Consider the following 17,409-nt stretch of genomic DNA (forward strand, 5'->3'; position numbering starts at 1 on the left):
AAATAAGACACAAACGTCGAAAACACGTTAGAAGTATCAGTCTTAACAAATTTTCGAAAAATTTGATATTCACTTTGACGTATGACGCACTACTTTCACCCCTTGGTTACATGCGTTGTAACGGTTTATTACCCTTGGCATACTCTGTTTCATCATTTTTTATAACGTGCCACGTGTTTTTCTTACGTTTGTTTTGTAACTTGGGAAGTTTGTATTCTAATTCTAAACTAGTAATGCGTTTTGGTCCTAATTGTCAATCACCTTTATTAGACGAAAACAAGTTTATAATGCGATGCAAGATTACGAGATTAGATGCAAGTACAATTACATACATACTAATAATTTGGCAATTTAAATAAATAAATCAAGTTTTTCAGCAGTTTTTTCTTTCATGCACAAAGTTAAATAAATTGTCAACTATTGCAGCCAATTTTGTGCCAGAACTTTTGAAAAAAATTATTTTCGTTTTTTAGTTACATACATGCGTACATGCTTATTTATTTAGATCAGAGCTACGTACATACATGCACATGTCAGTATCAAGGGCGTTTAAAAAACAGAGTTGAAATTTAAATATGATTAATCAATGGGAAAAATATTTTGCTCTGCACGTGCAGTTAGAAGATGCATGTAATTATTCTGACTGTGCTTGGAGATGGAATTTTACATGTGGATAAACCTATGTGCATATGCAATATACGTACCAATTTCTTGAGGCCTTGTATATGTATTGTCAGTACTTTTCCTCTACACATATTTGCATATTAATTCATTAGCGACATGGGATTATGGGATGTACTTATGTACTCCAAGTCTAACAACTTTTCCTGTACCCATCATTGAAAGTACTGCCATTACAAGATTAATAGATTGATATCCAAGTATGTACACACGTTTTGCGATCACTTTCCGCGTATTGAATTAGTATGTATGTAAGTGGGTAGCTTCAGCTACTTATTGTGAAGACTCTGTCTGTCTGTCAAATCGTCCCTCAGCAGGAGAATGGGGGAACGGATCGAGACTGAAGCTACTTGTACATGTGCGTTTGCTAAGGTTTATTAGCCCATACATAATGCGATCACTTTCCCTGTATGGAGATGATTGATTCAATCAGATCAATTTTAATACTTGATTAACTGGTATTCACCTTCTCAAAATCGCACAAACCATGATAAAATTCTAATATATATATCTACACACCGGGTCCCACATGGAGTCAGTCATCTCATCAGACAACTAATCAATCCCTGGGTATAAAGTAATCAGGATGCAAAGTTTTAGAAATGGTGTAACTGTGGCGCTGCTATTGTTCCTTCTTCTTCTCGGATGGACGCTACCATTTGGAAAAGTTGAGGGCAGGAACATCTTGTCTGTCGAGTTTGTCGGAGGCAAAAGTCACGTAATTACGTATCTCCCCCTCCTGGAGGAATTGGCGAGAAGGGGTGATAATGTAAGGTTTTATTATGCATCTTTATGCATACAAGGTGTACGTATACATAGTATCTGACGGTCAGATTCTGACCACCCCCAAAAAACCTTCCCATCCGCTATAGAAACTTTTCTTTTATTTTTACCACTTTTTATTCAAATAGAAATATTCAATTTGTCAGAAATTAGTACAAACATACTTATCGCTCGGATTTTCTTAGAGGGTTTAAGCCTCGTCAAATTTCACGTTCTCCTCTAATTGCATGTACCGTAAAGAGTCTATTTATAGCCGGGTCTTGAGCCCAAGTTTGAAAAATTTAATAAGCTTGTCCCTAATTATGGCATTACTTTAGTGTCCGTTTTTAGATGCTTCAAGTTATGCATAACCAAATAATAATTTACCCGGGTCTCTAATTATACCCGGTTTGAAATTGTATTCGGATTTGTGCCGTCTTTAGACCCGGCTATAAATAGAGTCTTTACGATATGTGTATAAGCTATCCAAAATAAATAACTAGCAAACTATATGATTTGCACGTTTTTATTTACACAGAGTGTACAAAATTGGAATTGTGAATTTACGCAAGCGAAGCGAATTGACATAAGGGTACATCGTTGCGAAAATAATTTTTGTCTTGAACATTTCTCAGGTCACCTTAATCTCCCCATCCCAAGGGCTCACGAAGGAGGCCAACATCCACCAAATTTTTAGCCTCGATGGGGACGCGATCCTTAAGGAAAATCCTGTCGACCCCTTCGCCATGCTGGAGCGGAACGAGGCCATCAACTTGGTCTCCATATTGGCGCGAAGTGTTCCGAAACGTTGCCGGGAAATGTATGACCGCCCCGAAATCGAGGCCTTGTATGAGCAAGACTTTGACCTCGTCCTTCTTCAATACGTCTACAATGAGTGTGCCCTTGGCTTCGTGGACAAAATTTTGACTAAAAATGGGACAAAATCGACCGCGCCCCCACTCATCGTCTTCTCCGTGCTTAATGCGGATTACAGAATTTTGAATTATGTCGGGGGAAACCACCCCAGCTCATTCGTGTCGAATCCCTACCTCGATTTCAACGATAAGATGACCTTCTCGCAAAGGTTGGTGAATTTTGGGGCGAATCATCTACACGAAGCGGTTCGCAGGTTTTACTACCTTCCCGCGATGGAGGCCGTGTACAAGGATAAGCTTGGGCGGGATGCCCCCTCCGTGGCGGAAGTGCTAAGCAAGACGGCCCTGGTTTTGTCAAACGGCCACTTTTCCACGAGTCCACCGAGACCGAACCTCCCAAATGTGGTGGAAGTTGGGGGAATGCATTCGCGAAAGGCGAAACGATTGCCGAAGGTTAGGGCATCTTAAATCGGAAAATTCTGAAAAACAATTTTGATACTAATCGGTTTTCGGGTATGCCAGTTTGAATTATTTGTGGAAAAGCCATTTTTCGATTATTTCGATTTTAGCAACATTTGAAAATCTAGTATTGGATTATTCCGATTTTTAGAACTTTGCAAAAATCGTATCTTCGATTGTTTGCATTTTCCGTTAAATCGAAAATCGGTTGTTATGTAACCGGTTCTACAAAATCGGAAGGCTTATTTTTAATGCCCTACATAGCAATTTAATCTTGGCAGGATGGCTTAATTGTCCACTTTTTTCAGGAAATTGAAAACTTCCTCTCCTCCGGAAACCGTACCGACGACGATGGTTTCATCCTCTTTTCACTCGGGACAAATCTGCTCTCAAGCGCGATGTCTGTTCAAAAGAAAGCCATGTTGCTCAACGTATTTTCCCGTTTGAAGCAAAAAGTGATTTGGAAGTATGAATCCGACGATATAGAAAACGTGCCGAAAAACGTTTATCTCAGCAAATGGATTCCCCAACAGGACCTCCTCGGACATCCGAAAATTCGTCTTTTTATCACGCATTGTGGCGCGGGAGGGATTGAGGAGGCCATCTTCCACGGGGTGCCGCTTATCGGAATTCCCTTCTTTGGAGACCAACCCCTCAACGCGTTGACCGCCGAGAGGCAGGGTTTCCTCGTCCGACTAGAGTGGAAGGACGTAACGGAAGAAAGGCTTATCGAGGCGATAAATGAAGTCATCAATAATTCAAAGTATGCAAGTCGCACGGTTTATGATTCAGCATGAGAGTTATTAGATCCGATCCGGAAATTTCGGGTCGGATCGGAGCATATTTTTATTTGGCCGTTTACTGAAACATTGATCCGATCCGGAGAGATCAGATACTGTCGGACCTGACTGTTCGGATCGGATTCATGCCATAAATAAATAAGACGCGGCCGGATAATCAGGTTGCATAGAATTTTCCACATGCATTATAAACCCTACCTAAACTTTCTTCTAATCCAAAAGTCCAGGGTATTGCGAAAATATTTTCTGAAAATATTTACAATTTACCATTCTTCTCTTCCACTAATTTGCCATATTTGCTCCCTTTCGAGACAAAAATTATTGCGACAATGTTTGATAAATGATCATTTCATTTTAAGCACTTTCACAATTCTTCGATCTGGATAATCCTTTAACGATTTTCTCTCCATAGGTATCGTGACAATGTGAAACGCTTATCCACCATTTTCCGTGACCAGATCGATAATCCGCTGGACAGGGCGCTTTTCTGGGTGGAGTATGTCATGCGGCATAATGGTAAGAAACCCATTAAAATAAGGCCTAACTTAATGATAATAACTTTATAGTTCTGCACTATTTCAGGCGCTCCTCACCTTCGGTCAGCGGCACGAAATCTGTCGCTAATTCAATACCACTCACTCGATGTGATAGCCGCGTATGCGGTCATTATATTCGCCTTGTTTTTCCTGCTTTTTGTCATTGCTAAACATAGTATCAGTTTCGTCACATATTGGACACAAAGATGTCCAAAAATGTACAAATATAAAAGCACGTAATTGTAGAACGTCTTATTAAAATAGTATCTCAACTCATTTGCTTATCACACTTGAGAATGTCGGATGTCAGACGTGTGAGAGTTTGATTTCGCAGATTTAGAAAATCACTACAATACCATAATTGTACATATTTTAATTAATTTCTATGGACTGTCTGTATACAATTTCAATAGCATTTCTAAAGAGAGGATGAACCTACGAAATAATTTTTACAAAATAAAAACATGCCAAATTGATGTATGTATGTAGTTCATAATGTTTCTGATCAACCGTTGATCTGATTAATTGTTTCATGCCGTAATGAGGACAATGCACTCTCAATAATTTTTTGACGATATTGTTACCGGCGGAGGTACTATGCAATTCTACCGCTCGGGTAATAATTTATCACCGAAGGGTAGCATATATACAGAGGCTAAATTCTGCCCGACCCCCAATGTCAACGCTCAAATAATAAAAATATTACCGATATCGGAGGCAATTTCTTACCCTCAGAAGACAATTTGTTACTACATAGTCGGAAACACTCAAGTGTCAATGATGCAATACGCTATAAATATTCTAATTTTCCATTTATCAATTTCTGGTTCCCTGCACTGGAAAGCCAATGAAATTCTAATCCAGAAACAATGCTCAATCATCAAAATTAATATCTTATGTGAAAATGGCCAACTAAAAAAGAGCCAAACAGACCCTGCCAAAAGTACGCACTTGTTTTCATGAAAAAAATGCTCGGGAATATGAGTAATCATTTTTTCTAAAGCTTTATTATTTCGGGGGATTTAGACCATGCGATTATCTTTAATTTAAGCCCTTTGTCGTTGCTGAAAGGGGTGTGGTCTGTTTGTTGTGGTCATATCCATGCGGTGTGTGAAAGTCACAAAAATGAGAAAAAAACGCTTTTTGACAACTTTTGCATCGTATTTTGGAACAACTACCGCTTAAAAGGTCCTACCATTATTTTTGAGTAGTACATGTATCCCGGATTCTACACCATAAAAGACGCCAACTTCCGCGTCATGGTTGGCCTTGGTTAATGATTTCTGTAGAAAAGGGGAATTTTTCCCCTTTTTGTACTAACTTGCTCCATGCAAATCCAGGGATGACATTTGTGAAGATTTTATTTTTTGATAGACAACTCACATATATGGAGCGTATAGAAAACTTGATTGGGGGTTATAATATACGTTAAAACTAAGAAAGATCTCAAGTGGAAAACTCTCTTCGGAAGAAAACAAATTTCGCGTACCTCGCAAAAAAACTTTGGGGGTTTTTAATCTTTCTCAATTTTGAGAAGTAGTAAGCGTATGATGGTTACCGCATTTCGAAACCCTGACCACAAGGTTATTTATGCGCTGCATAATGATTTTTTATTTTGACCCTCTGGTCTCTGGGGTCACTTTTAACAAATATATCGTTCATTTGCCAGGTTCTGGCTTTGAAAGCTTTGGGGGCAATGTAAGATTTTTTAGGTGGGTGTGGTTTACGTTTTGTTGTAGCCCAAGGTTCTACTCACATTTTAAGTATGCACTTGGCTACGTCAGACTTGAGTTTGAGATATTTTAAAGATTTTTCAATTGAAGAATTTTTGCTCATTCTCGAAGTGAGCAAAAAATCGCCGACATCCTCATTTCAAAGTTTTCTATTTGGGCCGTTTTTTCGAATAATTTGGAATGGAAAAGTGATTCGGAATCGAAATCGCATGGGCTTTCTAATGTACGTATCCGTTTTTAATTCTGACGGGTACTTTTGGTGAAATCAGCTGTTGACACTTGAGTGTTTCTGACTATGTATATTGTTACCACGCGGTAGAGTTGCATAGTATCTCCGCCGGTAACACTTTTGTTAAAAAATTATTGAGAGTGTGGAGGAGAACTCGAATCATGTTAATGAAGAAAAAATCCTGAGGCTTTTGAACCCTCGGCATGCCCATGAACCGAACGGTGTCGACTATACGAATGGGACCGTCTACACGGTGCAACAACTCCAAGATTTTGTCGGGACAGAGTTAGGGACTTGCGGGAAAAGTGTGCTTATCACTAAGCGTGAGCAAATTGAGATGGAGGTGGCATTTTTGGAAAAGAATTATTTAAAAAAAATTGCACAAAGGAGTTCTCAAGCGGACCCTGGTAGGGCTTGTGTTTTAGAATGGAGGCATCTCAAATCTTACAAGATATTATGTGTCCACGGGGATATATGGAAGATTGGAAGAGGAGCTGGTCGCTTGGACAATTAGAAATAGAGTTCAAGTGGTCGGGATGACACAGGGGGATACATCAAGCCTGGGGGGTGGAATTGTGACCTTGACCTAATTTTGGGCAGGAAGACCATGTTCCTCAGTTCGGTTTGTTTTGAGATGGATCGAAAATGGTGGGACAAAATAAATAGGTTACATAACCTATTTTGTCCCACCATGCATGAAAATTGCATGCATGAAAATTAAGCTTTCAAAATGTTGGACGACCAAAAAAGTCCTGACTTTGCCAATTTTAACCATAGTTCAAAAATCAAGCAAAATTTTTTCTAAGAATTAATTCGCTGAAATTGTAAAAAAAATAATTTTGAAAGGTTTTAAACATTTGATATTTTAATGTTGTGCATATCATTCTAAATTATTGAAAATTAAAAAAAAACATTAATTTTTTAAATCCAAGGTTTTTGAAATGAATAGGGTTGCCCCGGGTAGTGCTACTACCCGGTACCCGGCTACCCGGTACTCGGCCTAAAATTTTTGCCGGGTACCCGGCTACCCGGCCGGGTACCGGGTAACATGTATATTGTTAAAATAACTGGAATTTTTCTACTTTTTCTTGAGTTTGCAACAATTTTATAAGCTTTACAAATTTCAAGTTACATTTCTACAGTACAGACTTCATTTTCAACCTCCATACCAAATTTCAGATGGAAGTAATATTTTTTTTAATTGATGGGTCACCTTCTCTATGGTTACACTTTGCTTTACACACCAACCCAATACGGCCCCCACAGGTCAACTAGGTGACCGATGTAGCATATCTTTGAACTTGTTTCCAATATCTTTGTCCAATATGCATATGGTAAAAATGTCGACTTCTCAAGCTAATAATTCGAGCTAGAATGTGGATATTACAGAAATCCAAGAATCATGTTGGACACACAAAGAGCGTACTCACGACATCATCGCAATCATTTAGCAAACTTGTTAGGCTTAACAAAGTTATTTCTTGCCGGAATTCGTATCACCTCACAAAATAAATTTTGCGAGACTTTCGAGGTGATATCGATTAGCAAGATAGCACTTCGAAAGTCTACATAAGGTTACACAACTTGATGGTAAGGGGCATAAGAGTACCTTGCGCCAGTCCAAAAAATTTGAAAAAAATACCATCAGACGCAGAAAACCAAATTCCGAACACCGGTGGATGCATTTCCCTGAGGTCGACTCCTCCCCCCCCCACAGGGTCAATGCGAAGTTTCGAGATAGGCGATTCAATGCATTACGCAAAGCGAGAGAGAAGGATGAAACTGGGAAGACTGCCCCAACTCCAACTTCTCTCCGAGCGTGAGGGTAAGGCTTAATTGTTGTTTGGATGTTTAAAAAAGCAACAAAGCTTATAGATCTTACTTTCTGCATGGAAATAATTTTTACTTTAATCGAATTTATTCTAAATAATATTAAATACCGATTTTGATTTTCGAACCATGGAAAAGATTTGAAAAAAGAAAAAAAGTACACATAAGGATATAGAATTATCTCCCACATGTGGTCAACTCCTCATTGGGGAAACCATTGGGGCAAAGGCAGACTGACTTGGCCTCACTCCCATAACACCGCGCTCCTCGGAGAAGATCACAGTTCGAACTTTCACGCAAGCACGGGAGGCCAATCTGTGACGCTAGACATCTATTTGCTTCACCAATGTGTGGAATTTTGTACAGTGGGGGACACTGACACGTCAATATCTCACCTTGCCCATCAAGAACACATTCCGCAAATGGAATATTGTCACACGGATTTGCTTCGGCGCACATTTCCCCTACAATTTTCGGCGCTTCGATGCATGATCTGAAAACCGTAGAAACCTTGATTTTACCCACTTTTTTTCAAAAATACCCACAAAATCTCAACAAATTTACCTCCCATCCACATGCGGGAAGAAACCTGTCTCACATGCACAACGACCTTCCTCGTTGCAAATTCCGCGGAAAATGTTGTCCTCACATTTCGCCTCGGTCGAGCAGGATTCTCCAAGCGCGACCGGTTTTGGAATGCATGCTGTCAAATCGTCACTCGGATAAAGGTCGGTTTTACACCGACAAGTCTTCGAGATTGGGTGGCACTCTGGATTGCCTGGAATTAAACTGCAGGAAAGCGTGTAATTTCGCGGGTCGAGGGACGACTGGTGGAGACAGCTTTGCCCGACCTTCATAGGAAGTAGGATGCAGCCCAGGGGGAGAATTTCCGGTGCGTGACGAGGACATAGACACGTGTTGCAGGCACATCCGCCACCAATGCCCATTTGGTACTCGCAATTCTTTTGGATCCCATTACTTAAGGGGCAGGGAACCGTGGCGTTGCAAGTGTCCCAACCAGCGGCACATTCTTGGTGAAGGGAAGCGATGGAGAGAAGCAGAACGAAATGTTTGGTTGTGGTCATTTTACTCGTTACCAGTGGTGGTGGTGGTCCGGCTGGAAAATAACTGCCCAGAATTGGACTGAGGGTGGCGTTTTATGTAGTCCGTATTGACTTAGGTGACCCGACGTGCCGAACATTCTGTAGGATTAGCTTTCTATTGGCAAGCATGTAAATAGGACAAAATGGTTGTTAACAGGCAAGAGCGTTACATGCTTCAAAAATCGGGGATGGACTATTTAACGACTAGGAGGTTAATAAATGGTGAAAAAAGTATTAGGAATTAAATTTGTAATATACATTTTTATACAAGTGAAGTAAGAAAAAATTCGAACTTTCGGATTAAAAAACGGATAAACAGATTTCAGGAAAATAAAGCCAGTAATTCATTAAATTATTTAATAGGTTCTGCAGTCGTAACGACGGAGAAGGGTTGGGAAAGGAATAATTATCTCTTCTAGAATTGCTTGATGAGATATAGATAAATGTTTTTTAACAACGATTTAAATTGCATAGATACATATTTATAGGGTGCGAAGACATTATTTTATTCTGTCCAAGTTATGTAGCCACATTGAATAGTGATTTCAGGTGTTGAGACCGCTGTTTATCCAACTACCCGTTGGGACCCGTCTCGGAAAAAATGGCTTATCCTGTCGTTATATGAAGTGACACAAGACTCGATGACTAGCTCACTTTAAACTGATTTTATTGTCCCAATTCCACCAACAAATATATAACATGAATCGGCTGACTTATCATTTAATAGTGACCACTAATCACGAAAATTAATTAGACTATTTATTAAAATTGAGAAGAGATTAAAATAATTACACACGGCCATGCCTTCTCTCTCTCACGCTCACACCAAGACTCTTTGCACTCTCATTCTGAAACGAAGCTCAAATTCTTACTCTATGCTAAACTAAAATGAGATTTAACATCAGGGTTGCAGAAATCTAATCTAACTGAGATATCTATAATGACAAATAGTGAGACATTAGAAATATGCAATTTAGTGAGATTTATGAGACATGCACTAGCGCCACCTAGCGGATGGGGTCATGAATTACAAGTTTGTCTCATTACTTCTCATAGTTCTCACTCAGCCCCAACTGGTATGATTGATATAAATCATTATATCTCACTCAGTGATATATACCACTTGTAACCTTGAGTGAATTGTACTTAATTCTGTTTCTTCACAAATAATTTGCGCGGTTAAATAAGTGTGATCTTTTTCTATGTACAATGCACATCGGGCTAAACCAAGTTCCACTTGAGAGCTCTAATTAAATCGATATGAACTTGCAGGTGTTCTCAGATAATGTACGAACGTATGTACGTATGTACGTGTGTACAAAGTACATCACGACGACCTATGCAAAATCCATATCTTTTAATTGAAGGCTTAATTGATTTCCATGCTCATGTGACTACTACGAACTTACTTTCTAATCATTTATGTATTTATCTATTTTGCCAGTGTATAAATTAAATTAAAAAATTTGAAATCTCTAGTTACGTATGATAATTCCCGTTGTTGACGGCAATAGTGCATTATTGCCGTCAAGCTTTTTGCAGGGTAATGAAAACTTATGTATGTACCAGTCAGAAGCAAACTACTACCAATCCGGGAGGAAGTTAGTAAGCCAATTTGGTATTATCAAGCTGATTAAATGAGTTGAGCTGAGGAACTAGAGACAAAATTATTTTGAATCGTGCAAATGCAGAGCTTTAAAGGTGCAAAAATTGCAAAATAATATAGAGTCCAAAATTCATTAAAAATAATTAACCTTGCTTTGATTCTTGTCAAGCATATTATTTCTATGCTTGTATTGAAGTTTTGCATGAATTTTATATATTTAAATGAATCAAATGTTCTTGTCATTCTGAACTCGGCTTTGTTCCCATCCCGTATTTTTGAGATATAACTCTCAAAGATGTCGAATTTTTTGTTTCGACGCTTTTAGACGTAGTATTGGGCGATGATTTCAAAAATCGACATACTTTTGACGTGTGATGACCGTGTGACCCTGTCGCTTCATCCCTATGCTACCTTTCGTTTGCAACGGTTTATTAAAATTGCAGAGAGATAATCAGGTTTCAAAATCGCCACTAGAATAAATACATGGAAAAAGGGAAGTTGAGGTATAAAAATTCAAATTAAATAGCCATATATAATTAAACGTTAACAAAGTAACATGAAACTTTGTGTCAAGAAGAGGTTTATTTACGCGGAGAAAACAATTTACCGATCAGCTTCCGTCATTTAAGTGTGACTAAATAAGTATGCATGTAAATATAAATTAGCTTAGATAAATTCATGATACTTATTGTTAGATGCATGAAAAGCTGACCAAGATGCATGCATTCCCAGTCTATGCAGATGAGGGGCCGTACATAAAACATGTGACCGGTTTTCTGGAAATTTTGACCTCTACCCAACTTATACGCCCCATGTTATAATTAACATGAGAAGGATAGGATACCTTAACCTCTATCCTTTCTCAAATCGATCACATACTTTCTGCACAGTCCTTGAACAAAGTCAAGTATTTTTTTATCAGAGTTAACGCCACGTAAGCTTTGATTTGCAAACTGGATTCGCAAACCAAACTCAGCCACCCGATCCCCAAACCTGCCTCATTCCCTCATCCAATTTGCACTTGGCTTGAACAAAGCATTACGTTATTGAAGAAATTGATATTTCGAATGTTGTCAAACCATTTTTGCAATGAAGCATCCATCCATTGTATTGTTATGAATGTTATAAAACTACTAATTTAAATCAAGACCAAATTACCAAAAAATGACCAATTTGCACACCATATAAAAATTCAATCGTCTCGCACATTCATTTTTTAATATGCGTTCGCTCCCCTTGCAAAACGGTGTGACAGCGTGCTAAATGAGTCATTGCGAATTAAATTCTTGCATACGTCTTGTCTCTTCTCTCACAAATAATTGCACACTGGTTAACTTGTCGGCAATTATTGTTCAGTGGGGTTTACCATCCACATACAAACGGCCGGATTGTTCCAGCAATATTTTTCGAAATGGGAGCAAATTAAAGGCGATCGAGACGTAAGTTTTGATACAAATTTGACTCGTCATACATATGTAAGTGAGTACAATTTATGTTCATCGATGAGTTCCGATAAAATGTCATGTATGTAATGAGTATTTTTATTTGTTGATATTTTTCAATATTTTTTTAGAATTGTAGATTAAAAAAAGTTTCTCACACATGCGACATATGATAAATGTGTGCAATTTTTTATGATTAAATATTTCATTACTGTATGAAATAGGTTGCAAATCTATATAAAAAACATTGTTCAAAATATGGATGAAAATCTAGATGGTAACGACTCGCAAATTTTAAATCCTATTTACCTTTGCAAACTCAACTGAAATCAATAAGAACATCTAAATTTAAAAAATCGCCAAGAAAGTGTTTCACGTCATAATAAAAAATATGTACATAGCACACATATTTTTTTAATTTTTACATACATTGTTATACATGAAATAGAGGAATTATATATGTACACACATGCTCACTAAAATTGCTATACAGAAATATTGGCGAAATATCTAAATTTTGTTATATCTCTTTCAGTGCTGAAATAATTTTAGGAAGAAAAATACTATCAACTTGATTAAACGGACTCAACCTAAACACGCGTATTTAGGTAATGACATAACAATTAAAATAATTATCTGTACACCTTCAAGCTTGTAATTTTGATTACAATTTAATTATTAATTGCCCCCACAGATTATGCAGGAACAGGAAGAAAGTTCAGAATTCTGTGATAATTTCGATGACTTATTTAAGCACATGGAAAGGCAGGAAGCGGTCCAGCATGACCTTGACGGAAGCCTTTCCGAACCAGTGTGGTTCGTCGTTCGGCCAGTCGCACTGGACGGGCAAGGTCAAGACCCTCCAGACGGTGTGCATTTTGAGCTATTACGAGCTCCGGGTGTCGACTCGGAACAACTTCCGGATGTCAATCCTTCCCCCCTTCTCGAGCACCTAGGAGGCCAAGATATCATCTTATCGGCTGCTGCAGACTCGGAACAGGTTCAGGATGTCATCTTATCCCCTCCTCTCGACCAAGCAGTTTCCTCTCCAAGGGACGAATCACCCCCGCCACCGAAGAGAAAACCTGGCCGACCCCGCAAACAAATACCTCCGGAGGAACCACTTCCCAAAAAACCAAAAAAATATAACGACCCTAACCTTCAAGATAAAAAGGTACGCAACGCCGTGACCGCTAAGAAAAATCGGGACCAGGCAAAACAACGCTTGGCCGAGTTGCTTGCGGAAAGGGAATCCCTGCAAAGGGAAAATGCTACCCTGCGAGCTGAAAAGCTTAAGTTATTGGCGGATAAAGTCGTCTCCGACGGAATCATAGAACATCTACGGAAGGAGAACGCCAAGCGACTTATCAACAGCGGACTGGACGCTGAGTCAAAAATGGACGGTGGTCATCATGACCTCGATAACATTGAGGTCACACCGCTCAATGACTCCTTCGACATTGACGACACCGTCTTCTTACCAGATATCCGTGATCCAGAACTGGATCAGGAAATCACTTCTGCATAAATCGTGCAAATACTCCAATGAAACGACCAAGCTTTCGCTGGCGTTTCATGGAAAGTGAAAAATGTCATTCTGTAAATGCAGAGACAGTTTTCAAAAACAAATACATAAATCTTGCATAAACCGTGCAAGTGAAGTGTCCAAGCTTTCGCTGGTACTTCAATGTATCTGAAAAATGTCATTCTTACAAGTTGTAAGTTACAACGTGAGAGACAATTTTCGACTAAAAAGTTTTTTCACAGTGTGAGTCTCACACATCATTTTTCAAATGGAGTGTAATCATTCCTAATTCTGAGAAATGTGCAAAAACGGCAAACTTAAGCATTCATCGTTATCTGTGAAACGATAGATAACGGTTACTGCTTAAAAGTGGATGATTTGCACAAATTTTGACAAATATAGTAACAAGATCACTATGTTATTAAAAATTTGTTTAACTAGGGATCAATTAATTAATTAGTTTTACAGAATAAAATGTAATATTGGTCGTACAGGATTTTATATGCAAATGATATGTACATAAAATCAAGTAAAATGAATTAATGGACACTGTGCAAATACGATTTTTACTCCAATATGATACATACAATGATGATGATAATGTAATAAATATTTTTAATTACGTACATACTAAACTTGGAATGGCAATTAATTTGTGCATGCTGAACCATAATCTGTAACAAAATATCGCCATTATATAATCTTTGCATCAATTTTTTCCAGAACTTAAAAAAACATATACAAATATCATGAAACTCATAATTCCACACTTTCAATTATTCTTATTCTTCCGAATATAACAAAACTTATCACGGATCCAGCCAGAATTTTATTCATCTCTATCTCTCTCTCCATATCCATGGAGTTGACACGTGTCGTCTTATCAAAACTGGAGAGGGACCAGTGCTCCTTTTAGGACAGATAACATGCATTATGGACCATGCATAAAGTATGTAACCCATATTCATTTACATATGTAGAGTACATTTGCAAATTTTATGCCATAATTAAAATACCTTGAATAATAATGGAGTGACCCCCATCTCATCAACTTGATGACATCCTTCATTCACCGCCCCCTATAATCCACCCGACCCCACTCGTATCATTTATGAGAGAAACGTTCCTCCAAAAATTGTGGAGTGCTGCCTTGCCAAACTAAACTTGTTAAGGAGCAAGCATCGATTTTTTTCAGTCTTATTATTATTCGCATAGTAAGACCTAATATTCTGCGTGGATGTTCCCATGCTTAAAGTCGTGCTCTAAACGTGACAACCTTTTCATTACGAATGTGATTTTGTTCGTTGGTTTATTACTGGAATGAAACCATTCCCATTTCCACGTCAGTAATGTAGCAACGTTTACTCGAATATTACAAAGTATCGGCATGGTGACAGATAAAATGTAGGGGTCATATTTCATCACGTATGTGGAAACGGTATGTAAATTATTAAACTTTATTCATCGTCATACATCACAAAAATAATTATTGTCATGTAAAGTCTTGCAATTTTGTAAATATGTATACACATATTTATTTTTTTTAGGTGAAAAACATAAATTAGCGTTACTAACTACGCAGCCACCGTGTAGAAAATATATGGAGGTACCAATCAGGTACAGAAATGACGGAGATTTTTCATCAAGAACGTTGTACACATAAAATTGTCACCGATTGTGGTTAAAGAATAGCACGCCTACATATGTACGTATGCCTCGTTAGATGATAATATGTAAATTATTGGTAATACATGCCTACGGCATTAGGTACAATGCTTACACATACGTATGTATGTACGTATGTACATATTTATTACGAAGCTAGTCTAGCTTCGTAACAAATATGTACTTGCGTACACATATTTATTCATTTGCAAGAATTCTGAGAATAATTAATGCTAATATTTACCAACTCGGTGCATATGGTACATGACACACACTCGGTGACAAGTTTGTAAAGTGTGCTCACAGAATTTATCTATCACGTAAATTACTTCCATGCATATAAATGTCCCATGGTTTTGCAGGCATTATCCCGACCCTTCGTGAGATTGAGAAGATGGTGATGTGGACCATTTAGAATAGATTGACTATCCAGCCGACCTCCGTCGCCAACAGATGAGAATGCCTTTGACCAACGTTTCAGTGTACTTTGAGGAATTTAAGTTTGCCGTTTTTGCTCCATAATCCACCCCCATTATTGGTGCTGGATTGCGGGGCAAGATCGTCAAACTTAAATTCGTCCAATTACAATAATTTTATTTAGTTAACAAATTAACTTACCTATCAGAAAAAATGTATTAGAAATTTTTTGTTTGTCCGAAAACTAGATAAATAGTACGACAATAAATTGTGCTGTAGGAAATATATAGATATGTATGTGTACAGATTCTTTAATCATATTTATTTTCTGCGGAACTATGCATTAATTTTTTAATGAAATCAAACTGTTCTTTTATTTTTTTCGAAATTACAGTACATCAAATACTGCAAAAATAAAATCAAAAATTGGAAAAGTATTTGTTCCCAAACCTCCGATTGTTTTTATTTTTTACTGTCGGGTTAAGAACAACTTAAAACGAAAATTAAAATTTATATTTTAGAATCCTAATTTGATGACTAGGATTAAAGTCACAATATCGTCCCAATAGTATAGTATTTTGACAAAATGGCATGCTTATGTCACCCTGAGGTATATTGACGAAATGTTAAAAAAGTTATTAAGGAGGCAAAAATACTGGCCCGTCTGGGGATCGAACCCAGGACCTTGGCGTTATTAGCACCACGCTCTGCCGATTGAGCTAACAGGCCACTCGATAAATTTATCCGACAACTTACCCACCCAACCGTTTAATGAAAATTGGTTTATTCATTAACTGCCCAATTTGGCAAGTTACAAATTATTTTATAACAGCAATTAGGTTCTGGCCGATAAAGTGTTTTATAATATCTTTCAAACGAAAATCGTAAATATCGTTACAAAAATATCACCATTTCGTATATAGGTACATATATATGCATATAAAATTAATCAGGTACATACATATATGTATACACATACATACATATCAATTGCTCGTATATGCATCACATTTTCTGTTGTTAGCAATGCATTACTATGCTCTCACTTACAATGGGAAGGTGTAAGGTGATTATATCCGTAAGTTTAAATTATTCACGCTTAGAAATTAACGAAACCATATTTTTATTTGATGCTCGTTTTCAAATTTTACCATTTATAGATCACATTTGTTAAAAAAAGCATTTCATTTAGTGGACAAAAGCTGAATTATGGTTTTTTATACTTTGCATTATTCTCTATGCAGAACGTAAACACGCAATGCGTATTACACCGGTTGCGCAAACTTGGTGCATACAATTGTTGATCAGAACATTCAGCGGTAACAAAAAATATAAGTCAAACTTCAAAAGCATCCGTCATTCTGGAAAGCTTTTCCCATTCAGAGAAACAATTATTGAGGTATTTCGATGCTTCTTCCGTGTTCGAAAAATATTCTTCAAATCCGCTCACTCCGAGATATCCGGTCCCGCCATAGCTATAGAAACGAGTATCGTACGCCAAACCTACATACATAAATATGAATTGGTAACTTAGCTTATCAACAATTTTGTTACATACATATTTATTGATGTGAACCCTCTTAGAAATCCAGTATTAAAATAATACCAAGCGGTATTCATGAATGACGCTATCAAAAGTGGTACTGATACATAAGTAGATAATACCGTGTATTGTATGATAAATCAGTATTAAAATTTGACCATATCGGTAGCAAATTACTATGAACCGCTATAACTTTAATACCA

At 37.7% G+C, this 17,409-nt stretch overlaps 3 protein-coding genes, 1 long non-coding RNA gene and 1 other non-coding gene across 5 annotated transcripts; 3 read left to right on the forward strand and 2 right to left on the reverse strand.

Annotated features, from left to right (window-relative positions):
* Positions 1-1,107: 1,107 nt before the first annotated feature.
* On the forward strand, positions 1,108-4,589 carry LOC110861894 (UDP-glucuronosyltransferase 2B14). Its single transcript, XM_022111028.2, has 5 exons — positions 1,108-1,450; positions 2,079-2,771; positions 3,086-3,540; positions 3,990-4,093; positions 4,160-4,589. Exons 1-5 carry the CDS (start codon positions 1,268-1,270, stop codon positions 4,351-4,353), a joined length of 1,629 nt encoding a protein of 542 aa, XP_021966720.1. The 5' UTR covers positions 1,108-1,267; the 3' UTR covers positions 4,354-4,589.
* Positions 4,590-7,953: 3,364 nt separating this feature from the next.
* On the reverse strand, positions 7,954-9,034 carry LOC110861922 (platelet endothelial aggregation receptor 1). Its single transcript, XM_022111058.2, has 2 exons — positions 8,470-9,034; positions 7,954-8,398 (listed from the first exon to the last, which is right to left on the reverse strand). Exons 1-2 carry the CDS (start codon positions 8,988-8,990, stop codon positions 8,083-8,085), a joined length of 837 nt encoding a protein of 278 aa, XP_021966750.1. The 5' UTR covers positions 8,991-9,034; the 3' UTR covers positions 7,954-8,082.
* Positions 9,035-11,899: 2,865 nt separating this feature from the next.
* On the forward strand, positions 11,900-14,209 carry LOC110861938. Its single transcript, XM_022111069.2, has 3 exons — positions 11,900-12,053; positions 12,592-12,664; positions 12,751-14,209. The coding sequence occupies exon 3, from the start codon at positions 12,754-12,756 to the stop codon at positions 13,582-13,584; it is 831 nt and encodes a 276-aa protein (XP_021966761.1). The 5' UTR covers positions 11,900-12,053; positions 12,592-12,664; positions 12,751-12,753; the 3' UTR covers positions 13,585-14,209.
* A 669-nt stretch (positions 14,210-14,878) lies between these two features.
* On the forward strand, positions 14,879-15,952 carry LOC110861956. Its single transcript, XR_002549114.2, has 3 exons — positions 14,879-15,019; positions 15,129-15,198; positions 15,609-15,952. It is a non-coding gene; the product is annotated as an uncharacterized LOC110861956 (long non-coding RNA).
* A 367-nt stretch (positions 15,953-16,319) lies between these two features.
* Trnai-aau lies at positions 16,320-16,392 on the reverse strand. Its single transcript has one exon. It is a non-coding gene; the product is annotated as a tRNA-Ile (tRNA).
* Between the last annotated feature and the right edge of the window lie 1,017 nt (positions 16,393-17,409).

This window comes from Folsomia candida, unplaced genomic scaffold, assembly GCF_002217175.1.
Source record: "Folsomia candida strain VU population unplaced genomic scaffold, ASM221717v1 Fcan01_Sc047, whole genome shotgun sequence".
In the NCBI taxonomy this organism is placed as follows: Eukaryota; Metazoa; Arthropoda; class Collembola; order Entomobryomorpha; family Isotomidae; genus Folsomia; species Folsomia candida.